Source organism: Xyrauchen texanus, chromosome 2 (genome assembly GCF_025860055.1).
Source record: "Xyrauchen texanus isolate HMW12.3.18 chromosome 2, RBS_HiC_50CHRs, whole genome shotgun sequence".
Lineage (NCBI taxonomy): Eukaryota > Metazoa > Chordata > Actinopteri > Cypriniformes > Catostomidae > Xyrauchen > Xyrauchen texanus.
This window is the reverse complement of record NC_068277.1, coordinates 12,606,583-12,628,415: the sequence shown is the minus strand read 5'-3', so window position 1 is coordinate 12,628,415 and position 21,833 is coordinate 12,606,583. Positions and strand designations below refer to the sequence as shown.

General features: G+C 39.0%; 1 protein-coding gene across 3 annotated transcripts in view; it reads left to right on the top strand.

Annotated features, from left to right (window-relative positions):
- The window catches only part of kcnip4a (potassium voltage-gated channel interacting protein 4a), a 239,134-nt gene that overhangs the window by 38,271 nt on the left and 179,030 nt on the right, over nucleotides 1-21,833 (top strand). The window contains exon 1 of one of the 3 annotated variants that reach the window (XM_052139909.1): nucleotides 9,148-9,484. The exons of the other annotated variants lie outside the window; for them this stretch is intronic. Within the exon in view, the coding sequence (XP_051995869.1) occupies nucleotides 9,397-9,484 (88 nt within the window). The 5' untranslated portion in view covers nucleotides 9,148-9,396. Of the gene's footprint in view, nucleotides 1-9,147; nucleotides 9,485-21,833 lie in introns of those variants that run through there. 3 annotated transcript variants of the gene reach the window in all.

Here is a 21,833-nt window from a genome sequence, read left to right as displayed (position 1 = left end):
GTTTTCAGCATCTTTAATGTTTCTTAATTAAGAGTGCTTAATTTTCAGTAGGTTTGCCCACTAGGCAACAGAATCAATGGTCTTATAAAGTGGCATTTTGCCTCTTTTATTGATAGGAGAGCAGAGAGAAGACCGGTAATGATGTAGAAATGGGATTGGAAAATGACATGAGCCAGACCCTAATTCATATCACCCACAAGAACACCATGACCCTGCTTACCACTAGGCTATGGCTGCAACAATATTAATGTTTTTTTCTATTATGTGTCTTTATAACCTTTAACACTTAAAGGGATTGTTTACCCACAAATTCTCTCATTATTTACTTACCCTCCAGCCATCCCAGATTTGTATGACTTTGTTTCTTCTGCAGAACACAAACAAAGATTTTTAGAAGTATATCTCTTAGAAGTAGGTCCTTACAATGCAGGTGAATGGTGGTCAGACCTGTAAAGCTCCAAAAATCTAATAAAGGCCACATAAAAGTAATCCATATCTTCACTATCACATTTTCACATTTTGAAAAGTGAAAGTTTAGATTTATATTAAAATAGGACTTAATACTTATCTGTTTCTCACCCACTTCTTCTTCACACTTCATATCGCTTCTGAAGACATTGATTTAACCACTGGATTACACTTACGTGGCCTTCCAACGTGGAGCTTCAAATGTTTGGTCCCCATTCTCTTGCATTGTAAGGACCAATAGAGATGAGATATTCTCCTAAATATCTTTGTTTGTATTCCACAAAAGAAAGTCTACACATCTGAGGTGGCATGAGGGTGAATAAATGGTCACGTTTAAATGCACCGTCATAATGCGTTAAATATAACATAATGTGTTATAATGTGAATATGGCAGTACTGCGATTAAACTCTAGATCATGTTCAACAAAATATTGGGACTAAGATGTTGCGATTATTCTAATAATCAGAGTAATGGTAAGCACAGTAAGAAATGTGGAATACTTTTATTTTAATCACTTTATACTGGCATGCAAACTATTTAATCACATTTCTTCTACTCTGACCAAAGTGCACCTGCACTAGTAATGTCACTCAAGCACAAGTTCGAAAGTATAAAAAAGAAAAGTAGCTTCATGTAAAACAGCAGTTCCATGCAAGGAGCATTGTTTTCCAGCAGTGGTGCTCCCCCATATTCAGCCCCATGGCAAAAGAAAACATATTTTCCAGAGTTGTGACTGTCAGTTTGCAGTCTAAATTGAATGTTGGGAAGATGAAAAGACCATGTGTCACAAAATAATGGGAAGGAAACACATCTTTGAAACAACATCTATCGCGAGTATATCGTTTCACACACAAATGACTCGTATGAACCGATTATTTTTAGTGAATCAAAACAGACAGAGCAACCAGTGTAGTCCTTCAAACAAATTACTCTTATGAACTGATTCTTTTTAATGAATCAAAACAGACAGCGCATCCAATGTAGTTGAAAATGACTCTTATTAACCGGTTCTTTTAATAAATCGTTCAAAAAGACTCACAAACTGATGGACTAATTTTCCTTATGACAAGCTGTATTTAAAGAGACATTTTTGCAACAACTAGTTTTTTGTAATAAATAGCCATTTATAAAAAAGCATTAAAACGTCACATTTCTCAGCAAATAATCTGTCGTTGTCCATGAGCCAGCGCGGTCAACAATGTCCGCCCAGAGGAGGAAGAGAAGACGGGCTTCCGCCTCCCGGCCAACGCCTGCCCCGGTCTGCGAGCCAGAGCCCACGCCTGCCCCGGTCTTCGAACCTGAGCCCACGTCAGCCACGGTCAGCGAGCCTGAGTCCACGCCAGCCACTGTCAGCGAGCCTAAAGCCACGCCAACCATGAACAGCGTTCCAGCGTCGCCAGTCTCATCCGCCTGGAGGAAGAGGAGAAAGGGTAAGGCCTCTGCTCTCCAGCCTCCGCCTCCCACAGCTCCGTCCCCAGAACCCCCCATGGCTCTGCCCTCAGTGTCCAGCGGACCCAAGCTCACACATACCACTGCTAACCAGCCAGAGCCTGAAGCCCCAAATGTCGGTGAGTCAGTGCCAGAAGCCTCAAATGTTAGAGAGCCAGTGCCTGTAGCCTCGACCATCCCTGAGCCAGCGCCTGTAGCCTCGACAGTCCCTGAGCCAGCGCCTGTAGCCTCGACCGTCCCTGAGCCAGCGCCTGTAGCCTCGACCATCCCTGAGCCAGCGCCAGTGGCCTCGACCGTCCCAGAGCCAGTGCCAGTAGCCATGACTGTCCAAGAGCCAGCGCCTCTTGAGCCTCCCAAGTCTTCCAGGGCTCCTCCTCCCGAGCCTTCCAGGGCTCCGCCCCCCAGCCATCCAGGGCTCCTCCTCTCGAGCCTCCCGAGCCATCCAGGGCTCCTCCTCCCGAGCCTTCCAGGGCTCCGCCCCCCCGAGCCACCCAGGGCTCCACCCAGGGCCTCGGCCCTGCTCACAGAGCCTTCTATGGTTCCGCCAACCACGGCTCCACCTCCGGAGCCTCCCGAGCCTCTCCCGGCTCTGCCTCCGAAGCCCCCCTCGGCTCCGCCTTCAGAGCCGTCTACGCCCTCGCCTCCTTCGGCTCCGCCTCCTGGACCTCCCTCGGCTCCGCCTCCAGTGCCTCCTTCAGCTCCACCTCCTGAGCCTCCCTCGGCTCCGCCTCCCAAGCCTCCCTCGGTTCCGCCTACGCCTTCCACGGCGCCGCCTCCCAAGCCTTCTACGGCTCCGCCTCCGAAGTCCTCCTTGGCTCCGCCTACCACGGCTCCGTCTCTTGAGCCACCTTTGTCCCTGTCTCCAGAGCCCACCATGGTTCCGCCTCCTGACCCACCCAAGGCCTTACCACCTGAGTCTCCCACGGCTCTGCCTGCCTCTGCTCTGCCCTCAGAGTCTCCCACGGCTCTGCCTGCCTCTGCTCTGCCCTCAGAGTCCGCCACGGCTCAGCCTGCCTTGGCTCCGCCCACAGTGTCTCCCACGGCCCTGCCTGCCTCTGCTCCGCCCCCAGGGTCTCCTGCGGCCCTTCGACTGCTCCGCCTCAGAAGTCCTCCTTGCCTCCGCCTCACACAGCTCCGCCAGCTCCCCCAGTGGCCACTCCTCCTCCCAGGTCCCACGAACCGGCCCTTGCCATGTGGCCAGCTCCCGGGCCACCTAAACCGGCCTCTGTCCTGTGGCCACCTCCGAGGCCCCCTGAACCGGCCCTTGCCCTGTGGCCAGCTCCCGGGCCACCCAAACCTGTCCCTACACTGTGGCCACCTCCCAGACCTCTGGAACCAGTCCTTGCCCTGTGGCCACCTCCCTGGCCTCCTAAACCTGTCCCTACTTGGTGTATGCCCCCCCAGACCACCTGACCCGGTCCCCATCACATACCCCCATGGACTGTCTGTCTGCCCTCTCGGCCTCCCTGGTCTGCCTGTCCGTCCCTTGTGCCTCCGTGGACTGCCTAATTGCCCCTTGTGCCTCCTTGGACTGTCTCTGTGTCCCTTGTGCTCCCTTCGGTCTATCTGTTCTCCCCCCGTTCTAGCCCCTCACTCTTTGGACATTTTGTTTGTTGTTTTGTTGTTTTTGTGGGTTCTTTTCTTTGGACCGTCTGGAATCCGGTCCTTTTGAGGGGGGGTTATGTCATGATCCCTTGTTGTCTGCCCCGTGTTTTCTGTTTCACTCATCACTGATCACATTCCATGTCACGTTTTCCTTGTTGTCCGCCCCGTGTTTTCACTAGTCTCTGTCTAAGAAACTACATTTCCCATGTTTCCCTGCCCTCATCACTGCCAGCACTGTGTATTGTCCACACCTGTTTTTTTATTTTGTCATCATCATGTCTGTCTATTTAAACCCTGTTGTTTCCCCTCTCCATTGTCGATCGTTGACGTTTCATGTTCGTTGCTTATGTCCATGAATGCTCTCATTGTTCATGTTCCCTGCAGTTTGTCTGTTCGTTTGAGGATTACCCTTCGTGGATGTTCTGTTCGAGGTTTCCTTACTCTTCGTGGATGTTCCCTCAACCTGTGCATGCCTGGATGTCATTTCGTGTTTTAGTTTGTTTTTCCCATTGTGGACTTTTCTTTGTTCCTGTGTTTGCCTAATTATTGTTTGCAAATAAAACCGCATTTAGATCCGAACCTCCCGTCTGCCTTCTCCTGCTTTCCACACTCATAACATAATCAGAGCAATAGCAAGTAACATGTAAACTGTATTGCACTGTATATCTTAATCGAATTGTTCCTTATACTCTGATTATTGCAATAATAATAATAATAATATTGGCTCAGGTGGTAGAGCGGGTTGGCCATTAATCGCAGAGTTGGTGGTTCGATTCCCGGCCCACACGACTCCACATGCCAAAGTGTCCTTTGGCAAGACACTGAACCCCACGTTATTCCCAATGGCAAGCTAGAGCCTTGCATGGCAGCTCTGCTGTCATTGGTTGTGAGTGTGTGTGTGAATGGGTGAATGAGTTCACAGTGTAAAAAAGGTTAGAAAAGGGCTAGATAAGTGCAGACCATTTACCATTACAGGATTTTGGCTAGGATGTCAGACATGACTTAAAATGCAGTCAGTTTTTTGCTGAGGGTGAGATAGCTTGTGTATGTCTGCTTTTGTGTGGATGTGAGTGTGAATCAATTAACTTAAGTGCGGAAGCCAGTTTTCTGCCGAATTCTCTTGTTACCAACTGAGCCTATCACTTAAGCTCTGTATGAGGCATGTCTGCAGCGCTGCAATAGCTGTCTGCATTTGGTTTGAATGCAGATTGATTTTTTCAGCGGGTTGAGTAGCTGCTGCTTATTGGTAATGAGGAACATTTGCAGTTGCTCGCTGAAGTCTGGTCTGAATTAGACAACTCTGCCCCCAAACAGAAACTGACACAGGATAAAAATAAAGTTGAACTGATGAACTGACACATTTTTGGTGACACTGTTCATGAAGCCTTTGCAATTTATAAATTATTCATAATATCTAATAAAACACATTAAAATCTGATATATCTTTAAAAAAAATAAAATAACCACAACTAGATCAGGGTTTGCACATAATGCACATCCAATGCAAATGTTGAGTAATAGTAGGCCACTATTCCTATATCTGTCCTTATTCTTCTCTTCAGCTTATCATCTTGTTGCCAGCAAGAGGGGCCAAGAGTGTGATGATTGAAAAGTAGGCATTGATGTTTTACTTTAGAGGCAGTCATGAATTAATGAGCCCCCAATTCATCTAAGGAAACCACAAAAGTAGAGAGCGAGGCGCTTTTGCAACTTGTTTTCTATAAATGCTTTAGGGAGGAAGTTTTGAGTTCTGAAACTTACAGTATATATATATATATATATATATATATATATATATATATATATATATATATATATTAATATATTTTGTTTTTAGTACAAGACCTGTTATATGTCAAAATATTAAAAACAATTGGATTTATCATAACATGACCCATTCAATATATAGGTCAGGGATTTGAAGTAACAACCCCTGTAGCAGCAAGTAATGTAATAACTACCGTTAATGAAATAACTGGCAATAATGCAAAACATTTCTGAATCTTAATGTAATAAAAGTCGATAATGTAATAACTTACCAATAATGTATTCAAATTTCTGAACCAATAACGTAATCACTTTTTGCCCATAATGTAACGTTATTACATTATTGACTTTTATTACATTAAGAATGGAAAATTTGTTTCGTTATTGGCAGTTATTACATAATCGACTTTTATTACATTATTGGCTGCTACAACCCCCAATCAAAAGTGTTATTATTAGCAAGGACCACCACTATTAATAATAAATTATAATACTATTCAGGGTTACACCTTTAACCTCCTGAGTCCCGAGCATGACTCGTGTGTGTATTTTCATATATCTTTTTGATTTGTAACTAGTAGTACCTAATATACATGCAAAAAAAAAAGTTTCTAGACGTTTCTAGAAAGTTTCTGTATGTTAACATATGTGGCGAGTGGGACTAAGTTTTAAATAATACCAAGCTATAGACATTCATATTGATTTTTTATCAAATTATTATGATGTTTCCAGGAGTGTTGCTTATTCATGTTTATAAAACATTACAGACATTACATTATAAATTAGCATAAATAATTCTGTTTCAAAATAATGACCAGCATCATCCAATCACTGCAAACCATGTTCAAATAAAATTATACAATATAAATTCTGAATCTACAGTATGTACTGATTACCATTGTCCCATGTCTGCCAAACATGTTGAGTGGTCCAAACATCATCTGCAGCCTGAAACTGAACCTTTGGTGGTATTTTAGGAATGAATGCACTTAGCTGCAGAAGAAAGCTATAGGATGCTCCCTTGCTCCCTATTTAGTGAACGACTTAACCTCCAGTGTGCGGTCTGTCTGCACTGGTCTCAGAACAGTTTGAAATGCACCTAATGTTCATCCTAACTCCATACAAAGCCTTTGAAAGCAACATTTTTCATCTTTTCGATGAACCAATTGATTCTGAATGTGATAATGCACAGTAATTTCGGATTACGCAGAGTCTTTTGAACTGAGATCAGTCAGTTTAAATTAAATTTAACCAAAATACAACGTCCACATAAGTGTATGTGGGGTCGGATGAGGTTAACGTGTATAATGCATTAGAACACTTGATAACACATGACATAACTTGGGTGTTTCTTCAACTTCAAGCAATTTCATGTCCCAGGGGATGATGTTTATAAAACTAAAAGATTTGTTTTTCTTTTTGTTATTTAAAGGTCATATTAAAACTTTATTTATACAGGCTTCTAAAGGCTTCATAGCTAGTGATTTTTCTTATTGCATGCAAAGAAAGCACTGGAATCTCAATGATCTGCCAGTATGCTGTAAATAATACATGACAAATGTAATGAACTGGTTCCATTGCAATAACCGTTCAAAACATCTTGTAAAGCTGGATACTGAAATTCCACGTCTCTTTACATTTGGAACATATGTATATATACCAAAGGGCTTTACATGGGCAAATAAAACGATTAATTAAGACGAAATAAAAAACAAGATTAACATTAAAACAATAAATAATAGAACGTGCATTCATACAAAAGCCAAAGAATATAGATACGACTTCAGACGTTATTTAAAAATGTGAAGCGTAGGAGCGGATCTAATGTCCAGAGTTATGTTATTCCATAGTCTAGGCGGACTACGGAGAAGGTACGACCCCCTTTAAACTCCAAGCATGAGCTTGGTGTCTGCAGGGGAAGGTTATCTGAGGATTTGAGTGTCCTGGAGGATTATTGATGACTAAGGAGTTCTGAAAGATAAGATGGGGCTAAAACATTAATAGCTTTAAAAACAAATAACAAAATATTAAAATGAATCCTGTAATGGACTGGTAACTGGTGAAGAGGTGCTAATAGGTGAAATACTTTCCCTCTTCTTTGATCCAGTCAGCAACCTAGTAGTTGCATTTTGGACTAACTGCAAGCAATACAGAGATGAATGTCTAAGACCCATGTACAGTGCATTACAATAGTCAAGTCTGGATGAGATGAAGGCATGAATAATTATCTCCAAATCCTTAAATGAGAGCGATGGTTTTAATTTAGCAATCAATCTGAGTTGGAAAAAGCTGCCCTTCACCACAGTACTTATTTGTTTTTAAAAATGTAGAGCCATGTCAAAGATCACTCCCAAGTTTTTAGCAAGGGGGTGAACATTTAATGACAGGGTCGTTCAATTGCCAGTGATATCAGAGACAGCGCTAGGGAGGCCAAACACAAGACTATGTGGCAGCTTTATAAAATGTACACTGCTCTGACAGTGGGCACATAGCTTAATCTGTATGGAAAATCTCTTCTTTTTGCATTCAGCCACATTCTTCTCTCTTGTCACAACAACCCACAGATCCTTTCAGAACAACACGCCTCTTTGCGGAAACGGGTCCTTTTTTTATAGCACCAGGGACAGCGAGGTGTTTAAATCTTCTGAGAGAGAATGCTCTTCATTTTGAGTGCTGTTCCTGAAATAGGTCTGTCTGTATTATGAATGACCATTGTTTTCATTAATTCCCCCTTAAAGGTCAGATTGTCAGATGTCATGTGCAGTATCGGGGAGTAACTTACTCTAAAAGCATCAAGTATCAACTGACTTATACGTACATGACTTAACTACATTTTTCAGTAGCGTGACAATAGCTTTGCTATTTTCACAATAGTGTACCCTTTTCAATGTATTTTCCAACAAATAGCAGTGTAGCATTACAAAAGGCTCCATCTGTCACATTGTATTGCACATGCAGCAATGGAGCTGAGCAAGTAATTAAACATTACTTAAAAATAAGCAACAAGATTTCACCTGGGTCTTTTTCGACCCACATATGCATTTTAGGGGTGTTAATTTATATATGCATTCTAGGGTGAAAATAGTAGCTTAACTGTAGTTTAACTTATTTTTCTTAAGTTCTAAGTAGCTTGTATAAAGGGAAGCTACAGTTTCAAACTAGCTTCATCAGAACTGGTCACTTTAATTTCAGTTTGTACCCCTGCCATTCCAAAATGTCAAGGTGTGTCAACAGAGTTTTTAAACTTAGTCTTTCTTTTCTTTAGTCTCCCTCTCTCTCGCTCTCTCTCTCTCTGTTTATTCTGTCTGCTTTGCTTTGCCTCCACATCTCATTCCTTTCTGTTCCTCTCCTGTCTTTTCTCCTTTTACTCTATCGTTCTAGCTCCTTCACCTTTATCTTCACTCCCCATATCTCTGTCCTATTCACCTTCTCTCAGGCAGGAGCAGGCTGTCTCTGTAGTCTCTCTTATCTTCAACCTCACTGTCTGTCGCTTTTTCCCACTTTTTTTACCTTTCACTCTCAATCTTATGGCACTTAGAGATGCCATCGCCGAGAGTGTTTCAGAAGCGTTAGAGCATCGAAACTGGCAGTACGACAGCCCCATAATCGCCTGTCATTGCTGATTCGTGGACATCGACTCTCCTTCTCTCTCCTTCCGCCCCTCCTCCATCTACAGTGCTTTCACTCTAGGGCCCATAATGGCACCGCCTCCACAGCTACGGTCATAGAGGGTGAAACAGCCACAGATGGTGTTTTAAACACACAAGCTCTACTACAAATGTGTGTGTGTGTGTGTGCGTGAAAGAGCGTCAGCACCAAGAGAGAGAAGACAGCTTAGAGGGACCCAGAGGGGAGCGCTCTGCACCTGGGACACTCAAGCACTCTAGAGGAAATATTTATGACCCGACAGCAGAGAGTGACCCCCCTCGCACAGACTGGAGGAGCGGAGCGTGGATCCATATGAGCTGGCAATCACAGACGCTCAAGAAAGAGCAGGTAGAGGCAGAACTCTGGGAGTGTGGCCACAGGGAGGAAGTTTTCCTCTGTCACTGAGTCCTTTGAGGATTAAACAGCTGGAAAAATCCACGGCAAGGAAAAGGCTCAACATGAGCAGCTGTAGGAAACGATGCAAGCGGGAGATTCTGAAGTTTGCTCAATACCTCTTCAGATTTATTACCGGTACACTCAATGCAGGTAAAGTTATATTTGTTTTCCAAGTTTGAAGCAACTCATTTTTGACAAATTTGTATTTGTAAATATTTATAGATAACATCAAATCACTGTTATTGTCACAAGTGCAGTGATGAGTGAAAAACTTGGGTGCATGGTCCATAGCAGTCATATACAGTACATTCAGAAGGTAATTTCTTCAATTTATAGAATAAACAGTATACACATATTCACAATAGACACTTAATACACACTATCCATAATATAAGCCTGATTCTTCAGTCTCATGTTGTTTTTGTCAGATTTATGTGATATATTACCATTCCTTTCTCTAAATCTGACGAGTACGTGATTGCATTTGTAATGATGTAATTTATATAACACTTTACTTTGGTGCAAGTGAACATTATATGCATGTATTACAAGTTGAGGAAAAGCAGTGCATCTCAAACAACCTGCAGGTGTAACTTAACCTGATTTTGACCTTTGTTATCTGTCTTCTCTTTCCTAATCTCTTTAATCAGATCAATTAATCCCAGTCTACTGTCAATTAGGACGAGGCAAACAAATTTTCCCCATCATTTACCAAATATAAATTGACGTGTCAGCTCTTTCGGCACAGATTAGGCTCTGCTTCATATATTGCAGCATATTTACTTATCTCATCCTGTCCTTGGGTCTAGTTAAGAGTATTGTGCTGTAGTTTTCCCAAAGTGACAACAAATAATGCAAAATTGTGTTCCATGACATTTGTGCTGCAGATCATATTTCAAGACTTGGTAGGTATGCAGGAAAATATCAATAAATCAAAACAAATTCATGTAGTGACCACATTGACCTTGACAAATGGTTTACTTTTCCATTATTCAAGAGAAGCTGTCTTCTGTGGGTTTCTTGGGGGAGGGGGGAGGGGGTGCAATGGTGTAGAGGTTTTTAAAGAAAATATATAGATACACATGTGATGTTCTAATCTCTGGAAGAAATTAAACACATTGTGAACAAATAATAAAATACCCAAAGTTTACCACCCAACACCAATTTTGAAATACAGTGCATATTGATTTATGTAGTTATATGTAATATGAATAATAGTAATTAGTTCCAGACATTTGTTGCATATATGTTTCAGTCATTGCTGATGAAGCAAAAATGGTCAGATAGTTTTATAGTTGATGTATTTTGTATCACAGATAAGTGTTTTCCCTTTGCAGTCTGGACTGCAGTTTTCTGGTTATGATAGTGTACTGCAAGTTTTACTGTAGCTGATTGAGGCAAAAACGGATGTGATTTATCTGTGATGCAACCTAAACACCTTTGTTTACTATGCAACACTGTGCGCAGTTTTAGGTCTGTTTATTTTGGGTCATTTATTGTTTATAGTGTATTAATTTTGCTAGTAAAGATTAGCCTATTTCAACATCTGTGCACAGTTTCTCTGCAGTGTGTGCTTGTGTGTCTGAATATGTGGGTGTGTTTGACAAGAATCACCACGGATAAGGAAGACTGACATTGCTTTGCTGGTCTAATTTTTATAAATATGATGCATTAGAGTGAGCTGTGAAGAGTTTCACGTGTAATCTTTTTCAAAGATAAAAGACCTGCAGTGAAGGTTTTCAGTAGTGCTGGCGTTGGAGATTTGTGTAGGTGGTCTGATATAGTGTTTGATCATAAACACTGACAGAGAAAGAAAGACTTTGCCTCATTAAACTCGTGTTGATTGGAGTCACACAGTATCTTGGTAGAGCACATGCCTTGCAGTTTTGTGTTGTGACAGGACAAAATGAAAATTCTGTAATGATTTTCTTACCCTCATGTTGTTGTAAACCAACCCAATCTCATGATAATGTGTATTTTACAAGTAGGCTATTCCGTATGATTTCGTACGATTTCGATCAAATGAATTAGTACGATTTCATCACGTGCAAATACACGGATGTGTAATGTAGACTTAAGCGTGAGTTCAATAGTATTTTTTTAGTATTGAAAAAAAAAAACATTTAAGGTCATTTTTTATAACTATCTTTATAACTTTTAACTATCCCTATTCTATCATTTACATAATTTTAGCATAAAATATACTAGTCAAGCAGTTTTTTTTTTAGAAGTCATTCATTATAATGTGATGTCTAAGTTGCTAAATATGTATGCAGTGAATACATACACGTTATTACGCAGCTCTCTAGAATACTTGATTCTGATTGGTTAATTGCTCCATTCGGCATTCAGATATTTTGTATAATGACTTAAACTTTATATTTGACCATTGCCACTGGCAACCAATCTCCTACACTGTGCTAGTTCCAAATCTCTCTTAGCATTCCACTGTCTTTTTTTTTTTGTTTGTTTTAACCACATAATAAATGAAACTCAAATTAATATTTAATTGCCATTTATTTACTTTTTTGGTAAGTACTCATGTAATAAGAATGATAATGTACAGTCAGCTGGTCTTTGTTGTAAAATAAACCTACTTCCAGATGATGCAAGATCTAAATGCATTTAATGTAAGGGTTTTAATTTATATTAAATATATGTATTCCCTATACATACCGCTATACTATACTCAACACTATAGGTATACTCAGTCATATTTAAACTCTTCCATTACAATATAGTTTAGGATTTGTCTGGAACAGTTTATCTGGCTGCCAGTTATTGCACACTTTTCCATAGCTTAAGTAGGTACAGTATACTGTAGATATACTGCTCTATTCATTATTAATAAAAACTGTGAGTAGCAGTTATTAAATTGAATTGAATTGAATTAAGGGTCAAATGCTTAAAAAATAAATGTGTCCTCATATTGATGTCAGCTATTTGGTATGGGATCAAAATACCACTAAGTGGTCACGGATCCAAAAATAATAAGCGTGAATCAAAATAATAAGCGTGAATCAAACCGTAAACGCAGATAAAAAAGGGCAAAAATAAATAAAAAGCGCAGATCAAAATAATAAGCACAGATAAAAAAAATAACAAACATGAATCAAAAATATATTAACACATTTAAAATATGCTGCAAAAAAACTCAACCCAACAATTAAAGCCAAGTCATCACAATTTTGCTCATATTTTCATTTATCTGTACGCTTACGCTGTATTTTTCTTTGCTTTTGTTTCCAAGTTCTGCGCTTGGTTTTCCAAAACTTTTGAGTAGAATTTCATGTAAATCAGGGGGCGGTTTGCGTCCCTATTGGTCCACTGGTTCTTGATCGACAGCTCCTCCTCTAGCCAATCACTCGAAGAGGGGATGTGACGTCACTCTAATGCAACTCCGACAGCTGCTGCTCAATATTATATTATTTATGGTTGATAGATACACTGCTTGTGTCTGTTTTGAGTATTTTCTTTCCAGCTATAGGAAACAATGAATTGTACGAGTAGGCCATTATCATTGTCTGTTAACACATGTATTGTGTAAGCTGAATTTATTTATCAGAGTCTTTAGTTTAGGCATTATTTAAGACTTCCTTGTTTGTAGATTATTGGCTGCACACAGCATAAGCGTACAGAAAAATTAAAATATGTGCAAAATTGTCAGAGAGCACAAAAAACTGAAATACATGATTTTGTTTGCAATTCTGATGACTGCTTTAAATTTTGTTTTTTTGTTTTTTTTACAGTATATTTTAAATGTGTTTATATATTTGTGATTAATGTTTGTTATTTTTGGATCAGTGCTTATTTTTTTGATTCACACGTATAATTTTTGGATCTGTGACCACAATACATTTGATTCCATAGTTTGGTAACGATTACCAGAATGTATCAATAATGAATTAAAAGTACTGAAAAGGCTATCTGGATCATTTCTGGGAGGGAACCCAATATTAGATACCGTATATTGCTAAGTCACTGAAAATTGGTGTTAATATTAAAGCCTTGCAGACTGGCAGCTCATCAGACTTAGTGCCTGTCTTTATGCCTTCACTTGAAATCCTTGTTAAGGTGTTATATTGATTTGGCTGACACAATAAGACAGTTGTAGAACCATGTCTTTTTTACCCTCTTTTGATCTTTCATTTAAAATAGAATAAAAAGTGAAAATTCATTTTAACTTAGTTTTAAAGACCCCATGATATCAAAATTTGTGTTTTGTTACTTTTAGTCCACGTGTGATTGCTTTATATCATCTAGGTTTAAGCTGGTGTACTCCTAACAGTTGACAAAATTCCCTTTTAGCAGTTAAACTTTGTATAGGAAAGGTTTTAAACATGCGGATGCCTTTGTAGTGAAGTAATCTTTTTCAACCAGAAAGTGCAAATAACAGTTCTAAAAGACATAAGAAGATAATGAGATGAGTTCCCTATCTGTCACTCACTCGATGTTGTGTACTGACACTAGGGGTCGCCCTTGGGAGCCCCAAACACCTCTGATCTTTGAGAAAAGGCCAATGGGAATTGGCGAGTGGAATTTGCATGCCACTCACCCGGACATACGGGTTTAAAAGAGCTGGCTCATATTCACTCATTCAGATTTTCTCTTCAGAGCTGAGCGGTTATGTTTCATCAAGCTGAATTCCTCCGCCGATCCATTCACATCTGCAAAGCTGTTGTATTTATGGCTCATTACAGTGATTTCTCCCCCTCTTACACTGGTGGAGTGTAAGAAAGCTGGTTTACAATGAGGAACTTTCAATAGAAGTGAATGTGGCTGATCCGAAACGTTAAAATATTCACTGTTTCAAAAGTATTGCCCCAATGTCAACAAACCCTAAAACTACTGTAAAAGATTATGATGTAAACAACTTTACAGCTCACATAATTTTTTTTTCTCCCCTTTTCTCCCCAACTTGGAATTCCCAATGCGCTCTAGGTCCTCATGGTGGCGTAGTGATTCACCTCAATCTGGGTGGTGGAGGATGAATCTCAGTTGCCTCCGTGTCTGTGACAGTCACTCCGCACATCTTATCACGTGGCTTGTTGAGCACATTACCGCGGAGACCTAGCGCAGGTAGAAGCTTCACGCTATTCTCTCACGGCATCCATGCACAACTCACCACATGCCCCACCGAGAGCGAGAACCACATTATAGCGACTACGAGGAGGTTAACCCAACAACACTCTGGCAATCAGGCCAATTGGTTGCTTAGGAAGTTTGAAATACATACGTTTTAACCGAATAATTCATGTAAGTGCTTTTATAAAATGGTAAGCTTCACATTTCTGCCTGTAAACCCTTCAAAAAATCGGTCCCATTCACATTCATTGTAAATGCCTTATTGTAAACTCTATTTATTTTTAATTTTTTTTAAGAAAAGGAGGGATGTTGAGTTTTTTTTTTTTTTGTGCTGTTGTTATCAACATTATACCACAAATGCTGTCAATTGAACTTTTTTAATGCAGGATATTCCTTTAAATTACAGATTTCCTTTATTTTATCAAGCAATGCACAGAGATTGAATGTCAATAGAAGCTAATCAGTTGATTGAGGGTATTGCTAGATCACCTGAAAGAAATCGGTTAGTTATAAAGACAGATCTAATCCTGAGCCTAATGGGATTTGGTGTATAGAACAGCGAAATGTGTCCTGGGAGAAATCCGCTTATATTGGTTAATCATTTATCACAAAACACAATAAAGCAATTGGTACATTATCCAATATTTGATAAGCTACATAGTACAATTGCAGATTTTCAGTTTCTAAATTCATGAAAATCCCAATTTATGTAACAGATGTATGGTCATCCAAATATTTAGCATTTGTAGGCACATTTTAAAACATTAATCTATAGAAACAGAAAATCATTGAACATTTCCTTTCACTACATCATGCACATTACCTTGAAGTAGTAAACCTTGTCATGATGGAGCAGCTTGCTTCGGGGAGAGTTGTACTTGCAGTAATGGAGCAATTTTATGCCAGACTAAACTTACAGTGAAATCAGAAAAAGTAGGTTGACTTTTCTTTAGCTAAAATCGGTCTGTGCTTGCTGAAATTTGAAAAACTGCCCCCAGTGGCCAAAGTGGTAAGGGTTGTTGGGTGTTTGGGCATGTGTGAGCTCCATTTTCTAGGTGAAATGTATATGGAGATCCAAAGAGTTGGGAAGCAAGTTGTTTTCAGCTGTACAGGATGTAATACAGTGAAGAGGAATGCATTTGTTTTATAAAACGTACTTCCGAACCTAAACCCCACACCTAAAAATCAGTAAGGTCAAAATGTACTGTATGGTGGAAAATTGCAACCTTCGAATCACACTCGTCACTGATTATGCAAACGTTATTACTTACAGCATGATCTCACGTGGAGTCGGCATGATGTTTTCAATAGTTTCGGTACCCTGGGATTGGTAGTGCGTTGGAGACTAGGGTTCAAAGCCAGGCAGAAACCACGTTTGAATAATCAATGACGAATATGATTTAGAGTTTTGACTTTTCCCTCTAATATTACTTTTTTACTCCACTAATGGTTAAAGTAAGGTTTAGGTTTGGGTTGGGGGATAGAATCTATAAATGTATTCTTTTCTTTGCATTGTATAACGTCCTGTAAAGCTGAAAACAAATTGCTTCAGTACTAGCTTTTGGCGACCATTCCTGGACATAAATGGAGCTCACATATGCCCTAGAACACTTACCGCTTTGGCCACTGGGGGCAGTGTTTCGAAATTTTGGTCAGCATATACAGATTTTGCCGAAAGAGAAGTCAGTCTACTCTTTCCAATTTCACTGTGAGATCAGGATGTTACTTAAGTGGAATCTGGTCTCCCACTCTTTAACGACCAGCTGTGGGTTAAACATTTCCGAATATTAAGGGCTATGTACAAAGAATCATGTGTCAAGGTCAGACCTTTTGTTGGGCCAGTCACATCAAGCTATCGCACACCCATAACAAGTGCACAAATTGTCAAAGCGTCATCATTTAGCGAATAAACAGGTTCCATCACTTTGACTTATACGAAACTTTAGAGAATCCACCTTTGTCTAGCACATTAACTTTTAAGAGAATTTTAGAGTTTATGCGCATATCAAGCATTTCCATTCATGTTTTCTTAGGCACAAATAAAATTTTGCATAAAAAATAGTTAGACGGAAACTCAGCAAGCATTGTCAGAGCAAGTAATCAAAAATATCCAAGAAAAATTAAGAAAAGTATATACCGATCTGTTGTTGATTTTTGTATTGTGTCCATCATTGTAATCAACATTTAATCTCTCTTTGACATTTTTTTGCCATGTGAATGCATGGCAATGAACAACAGTGCTCTGAAATTCTGAATTATCTTTAAATGTGTCATATTATTCACAGTCAAAAGTTGATTCTACTGTAGATCATGAAGAAAATGAATTTTTTTAGCACATGAATGAGGTTTCAGCTCTGCATTATACTGTATCTTAAAAACACCATTATTGGGCAGCATTTGTAGCATTTTATAGCATTTATATATTTATGGAATCTCTGTGTCCAATCCAATTGGACATTTAACGCAATATTGATATGAATGATATACAGAAATGTGTTCTGCTCATGTTTCATGAATAAGGACCAATATTTTATTCCTTTATGTGCACCTGTAATGTGGGAGCTCCATATACATCCTCAGGCCTGCTTTTGGAAGCTGAATCCTTTGAATTTAAACAGTTGATTTTTCAAAGGGCTCGTGGAGCCAGAGGACTGTGGCAGCTTTTTGTCACATTGTGGCCTGGCTCTTCACACTTAAATGTTTGAAATCAGTCTTTTTGTTCTCAATCTGAGCACAATGTCATTTGCCGTTTTTGTTATTCTCCAGTTTATTGCTCACAGCTGTCACATTCATCCACCTCTGTAATATATCATCCATTTTTAGGGGGACAGGTCGAAATACTTGGCACAGGATGTGGAACAATGTCTGCCTTTTGTCTATGGGGAAAGGAGACACAAATGGCTTTTTTTTATCTTGCCTGTAACCATCTGCAGAACTTTCTCTCGGATTATCACATTTTATCTCTCATGCAAACCTCTCAGGTGCACATACAGTACTGTAGACATTTTTAGCATGCAGCTCAGTAAACCGCTATAGATTTCAAGTGATTTGATTTAGTTTGTCAATGCAATTTGTGAAGGTCTCTGAAGGCTAAAATCCTTAAACTTCTTGACATTATGCTCTTTTTCCCTTTACACTCTTGCAGTGTGAGGGATTATCGGCTGCTCTCACTGGCCATAATTTACACATAAACCATTTACAGTTTCCATTTGTATTAACGGTATACTTCTGTGACAAGTGAAAATATGAGTGAAGTTGTGATGCTGTGCATTCAGACAATCCAGCATTGTATCTAACATCTAATGGCAACTTGAAACCTTTTATTGTTGTTTACTGTACAAATGTAAAACAAAAATGTTCTTAAAATCAAACTAAATGTATTAATCTTGCCATGAACTGTATAGGTCAAACAATAAGCAACTTTATTATCATGACATGGCAACATGATCTCATACTTGCATTTACATGTGCTTGCATTTGTATAGAAACTGACAATGTGTGCACATTATTAGGCAAATTGTATTCCTCAGGATTAATTTTATTGTTGAACAAATACAATGCTCTCAGTCAATCCGAAATGTTATTGAACATCAAACCTGAATGTTTAACAAAGGAAAAGTGATGTTTGTCTTTCTCAGGGGAATATATAAGTCTGCACAATTATTAGGCAACTAAATTACAAAAATAATTTCTCCCAACTCAATTATTTATTCACACTTTTTAGAGTATGTGCAACAAATAATAACACAAAATGACAATTAACAAACATTTTTGGCCTTTCAAAAATATTCAGTGACCTGTATAGACACCCTTCTTTTCAATAACTGCCATGAGCCTTCCATCCATGAAGTCAATTTCTCGATCTGTTCACGATCAACTTCTGCAACCACAGCCTCCCAAATGCTGTTCAAAGAGGTGTATTGTCTTCCCCCACTGTAAATCTCATGTTTGAGAAGTCAGGTTAGGAAGGGGCCGTTTCATTATTTGGGCATCTTTGAGGCCCTTGCTGGCTTGCAGATCAGTGGAGTACTTGGATGCATGTGATGGAGCATTGTCCTGCATAAAGATCATGGCCTTAAATGCTGAGGACTTCTTCCTGTACCTCTGCTTGAAGAAAGTACTTTCCAGAAACTGGCAGTAGGTTTCAGAATTGAGTTTCAGTCCGTCTTCAACTCGAAAAGGTCCAACTACCTCATCCTTAATGATAACAGCCCATACCAGTACCCCTCCTCCACCTTGCTGGCACCTGACTCGAAGTGGTGCCCTGTGTCCATTAGTGATCCAGCCATGGGCCCATCTGGTCCATCAAGAATCACTCTCATTTCTTCTGTCTATAAAACCTTTGAAAAATCTGTCTTCATGTATTTCTTTGCCCAATCTTGATGCTTCAACTAGTGGTCACGCATCAAGATTTTAGCTATTTCAAGAGTGTTGCATCCGTCTGAAAGGCATTTTACAATATTTGACTTTTCAGTGTCAGTTAAATTTATTTTTTGGCCCATTTTACCTGAAGCTGCCTAATAATTATACACACCTTGATATAAGACACACCCTCCCTCATTACACATATATATATATCACCTGAAAATGATTGATTCCAATAAGCATTCAAGTTTATATTGTTTGGAGTTGGAAAATTTGCATGGAAATACTGATAATATCAGAATACTCACTTGCCTAATAATTGTGCATGCAGTGTAATATGGATGTATTGACAACATCTAAAACATATTTTACCTATGAACAACTTTAAGAGATTTTCAAATGTTTAGAAATCCATACTGAATCCATAAATAATGAATTTATGAAATTAATCTATTAATTTGATTGAATTATGTTCAATGGAATCACATTTAATTGGCGCAGTACCTAATTTAACATTATAGTTTTCATTATATCCTGTGTGAGACCTGTAGTATAAACTCGCTAAAAATGATTATGTCACTTTAACCAACACTAAACTTTAAAATGCTAAAATGAATAAGAATACTGGGACGCACTTTATATAGGTGTCTTTAACTACTACTTTATATACTTAATCATTTGATATGTGCTGTTGCATTGTACTTGCATTTAAAGTACCTGCATTCAATTAATACATTTAATCTGTTGTTAAACTGTTAACCTTACCCCTATCCCTACACCTAACCCTACCCCAACCTTTCCCCTTACCCTTAACCCTAACTCTAATCTAAACCCTACTCCTTAACCTACCTGTACCTCAACCTCAGTAGCAACAAATGTGAATTTTTTATTTTCCTGAACAAAATGTAATTTCACAATAATTACACTGTATTTTGGGACAAAATTCTGTAATCATTCTGTAAAAAAAAAAAAAATATATATATATATATAAAGTGATCATTCACACTGAACACGTTTTTTTGTCCATCTGTTTTGTTTTCCAATTGTTTTACTTGTAAATATGCGTAGATGTCTTTGACCGTTGCATTGCATCTCGCTCTTTTTCCAGCGTCACATGTAGAAATGCAACGTTTTTAAGATGCCCTGTCAAGTAAAAAAAAACATAAACTTTAAAAAACATGTCTCGAAACATCTACGTTCTGTTCTATCCGTTGCACTGCATCCTGCGTTTTTAGCACAAGAACGCGTTTGGTCTGATCCAGCCCCTAACACATTAAACAAACACTAAGGATGCACCATTATGAAAATGTTGTCCAATACTGATCCCAATTTAACAAATACATACCAATATTTTTCCACTTACCTTATTTTGTCATCAAATCACTGTTTTACTTTTGAATTATGCTTAAAAAACTTACAAAGAGGTACAAAATCTTTTTCACTGTTCTATAAATAAATAATTTCCATTGAACATGGATTGGATCTGTTGAACACATGACAGGCCAAAATTTTAATAGAGCCAGAATGAAAGATAAATAGAAGATAAAAAGATAATAACTAAATGTGATAAAATTATGATTGATATGAAGAAAGGTTATTTTATACATCTAAAACATTTTTGCAAGTTCAAAACAACATAACTCACATTTTACATGTGCGTACTGTATGTGATAGAATAGTTACAGTACTTGAGTACATTTTCAAATGTTTCTACTTTTTAAGTATAAATAAATAATAGTACTTTTACTTGAATTGATTAAAAATTAAATATTCAAATTTGCTACAGTTTATTTCCACCACAATCATAAAGTACAAAAAATGACATAATATTTCAGAATTTTTGGGAAGAATTAAGTTACAAGCGTTAAATCTGTTTATAAATTAAAACGTGCTGTGCGCAGCATGACGGAAGCCCGCAGGGCACAGCATCATGAGCATAGCAGCTTGCATAATCTGCCGCTGGTGTCGTCTCTTCTCTAGCTTCTTCGTGACTTTCTTCCCTCTCACTATACAAGAACTGTGATACTTTGATTTTGTGCATATTTAATTTTATTTTGGAAAGGAGCCGTTCATTCTGGTATGAGGGAACCGTCTGAACACATTTAAGCACTGATCAAACTTCACTTGTTTTTAAGGTAGGCAATGTTTTAACTGTCAAACATTAACACCATGTAGTTTGACAAATATGTGGGGATATCTTGTTTAATTGCTACTATATGTCTAAAACAAACTTGTAAATACCTTAGTAAGATACAACAGCAATAGTGTTTGAAATTAACGGGGACTTGGGCAAAAATTCCACCGAAATTAACAAAAATATCCACATTTTTTAAATATGGGGGCAAAATATGCCCATTCAGTGAGTTCTCATGTTTTATTAACAATATCTGATATACACTCACCTAAAGGATTATTAGGAACACCTGTTCAATTTCTCATTAATGCAATTATCTAATCAACCAATCACATGGCAGTTGCTTCAATGCATTTAGGGGTGTGGTCCTGGTCAAGACAATCTCCTGAACTCCAAACTGAATGTCAGAATGGGAAAGAAAGGTGATTTAAGCAATTTTGAGCGTGGCATGGTTGTTGGTGCCAGACGGGCCGGTCTGAGTATTTCACAATCTGCTCAGTTACTGGGATTTTCACGCACAACCATTTCTAGGGTTTACAAAGAATGGTGTGAAAAGGGAAAAACATCCAGTATGCGGCAGTCCTGTGGGCGAAAATGCCTTGTTGATGCTAGAGGTCAGAGGAGAATGGGCCGACTGATTCAAGCTGATAGAAGAGCAACTTTGCCTGAAATAACCACTCGTTACAACCGAGGTATGCAGCAAAGCATTTGTGAAGCCACAACACGCACAACCTTGAGGCGGATGGGCTACAACATCAGAAGACCCCACCGGGTACCACTCATCTCCACTACAAATAGGAAAAAGAGGCTACAATTTGCAAGAGCTCACCAAAATTGGACAGTTGAAGACTGGAAAAATGTTGCCTGGTCTGATGAGTCTCGATTTCTGTTGAGACATTCAGATGGTAGAGTCAG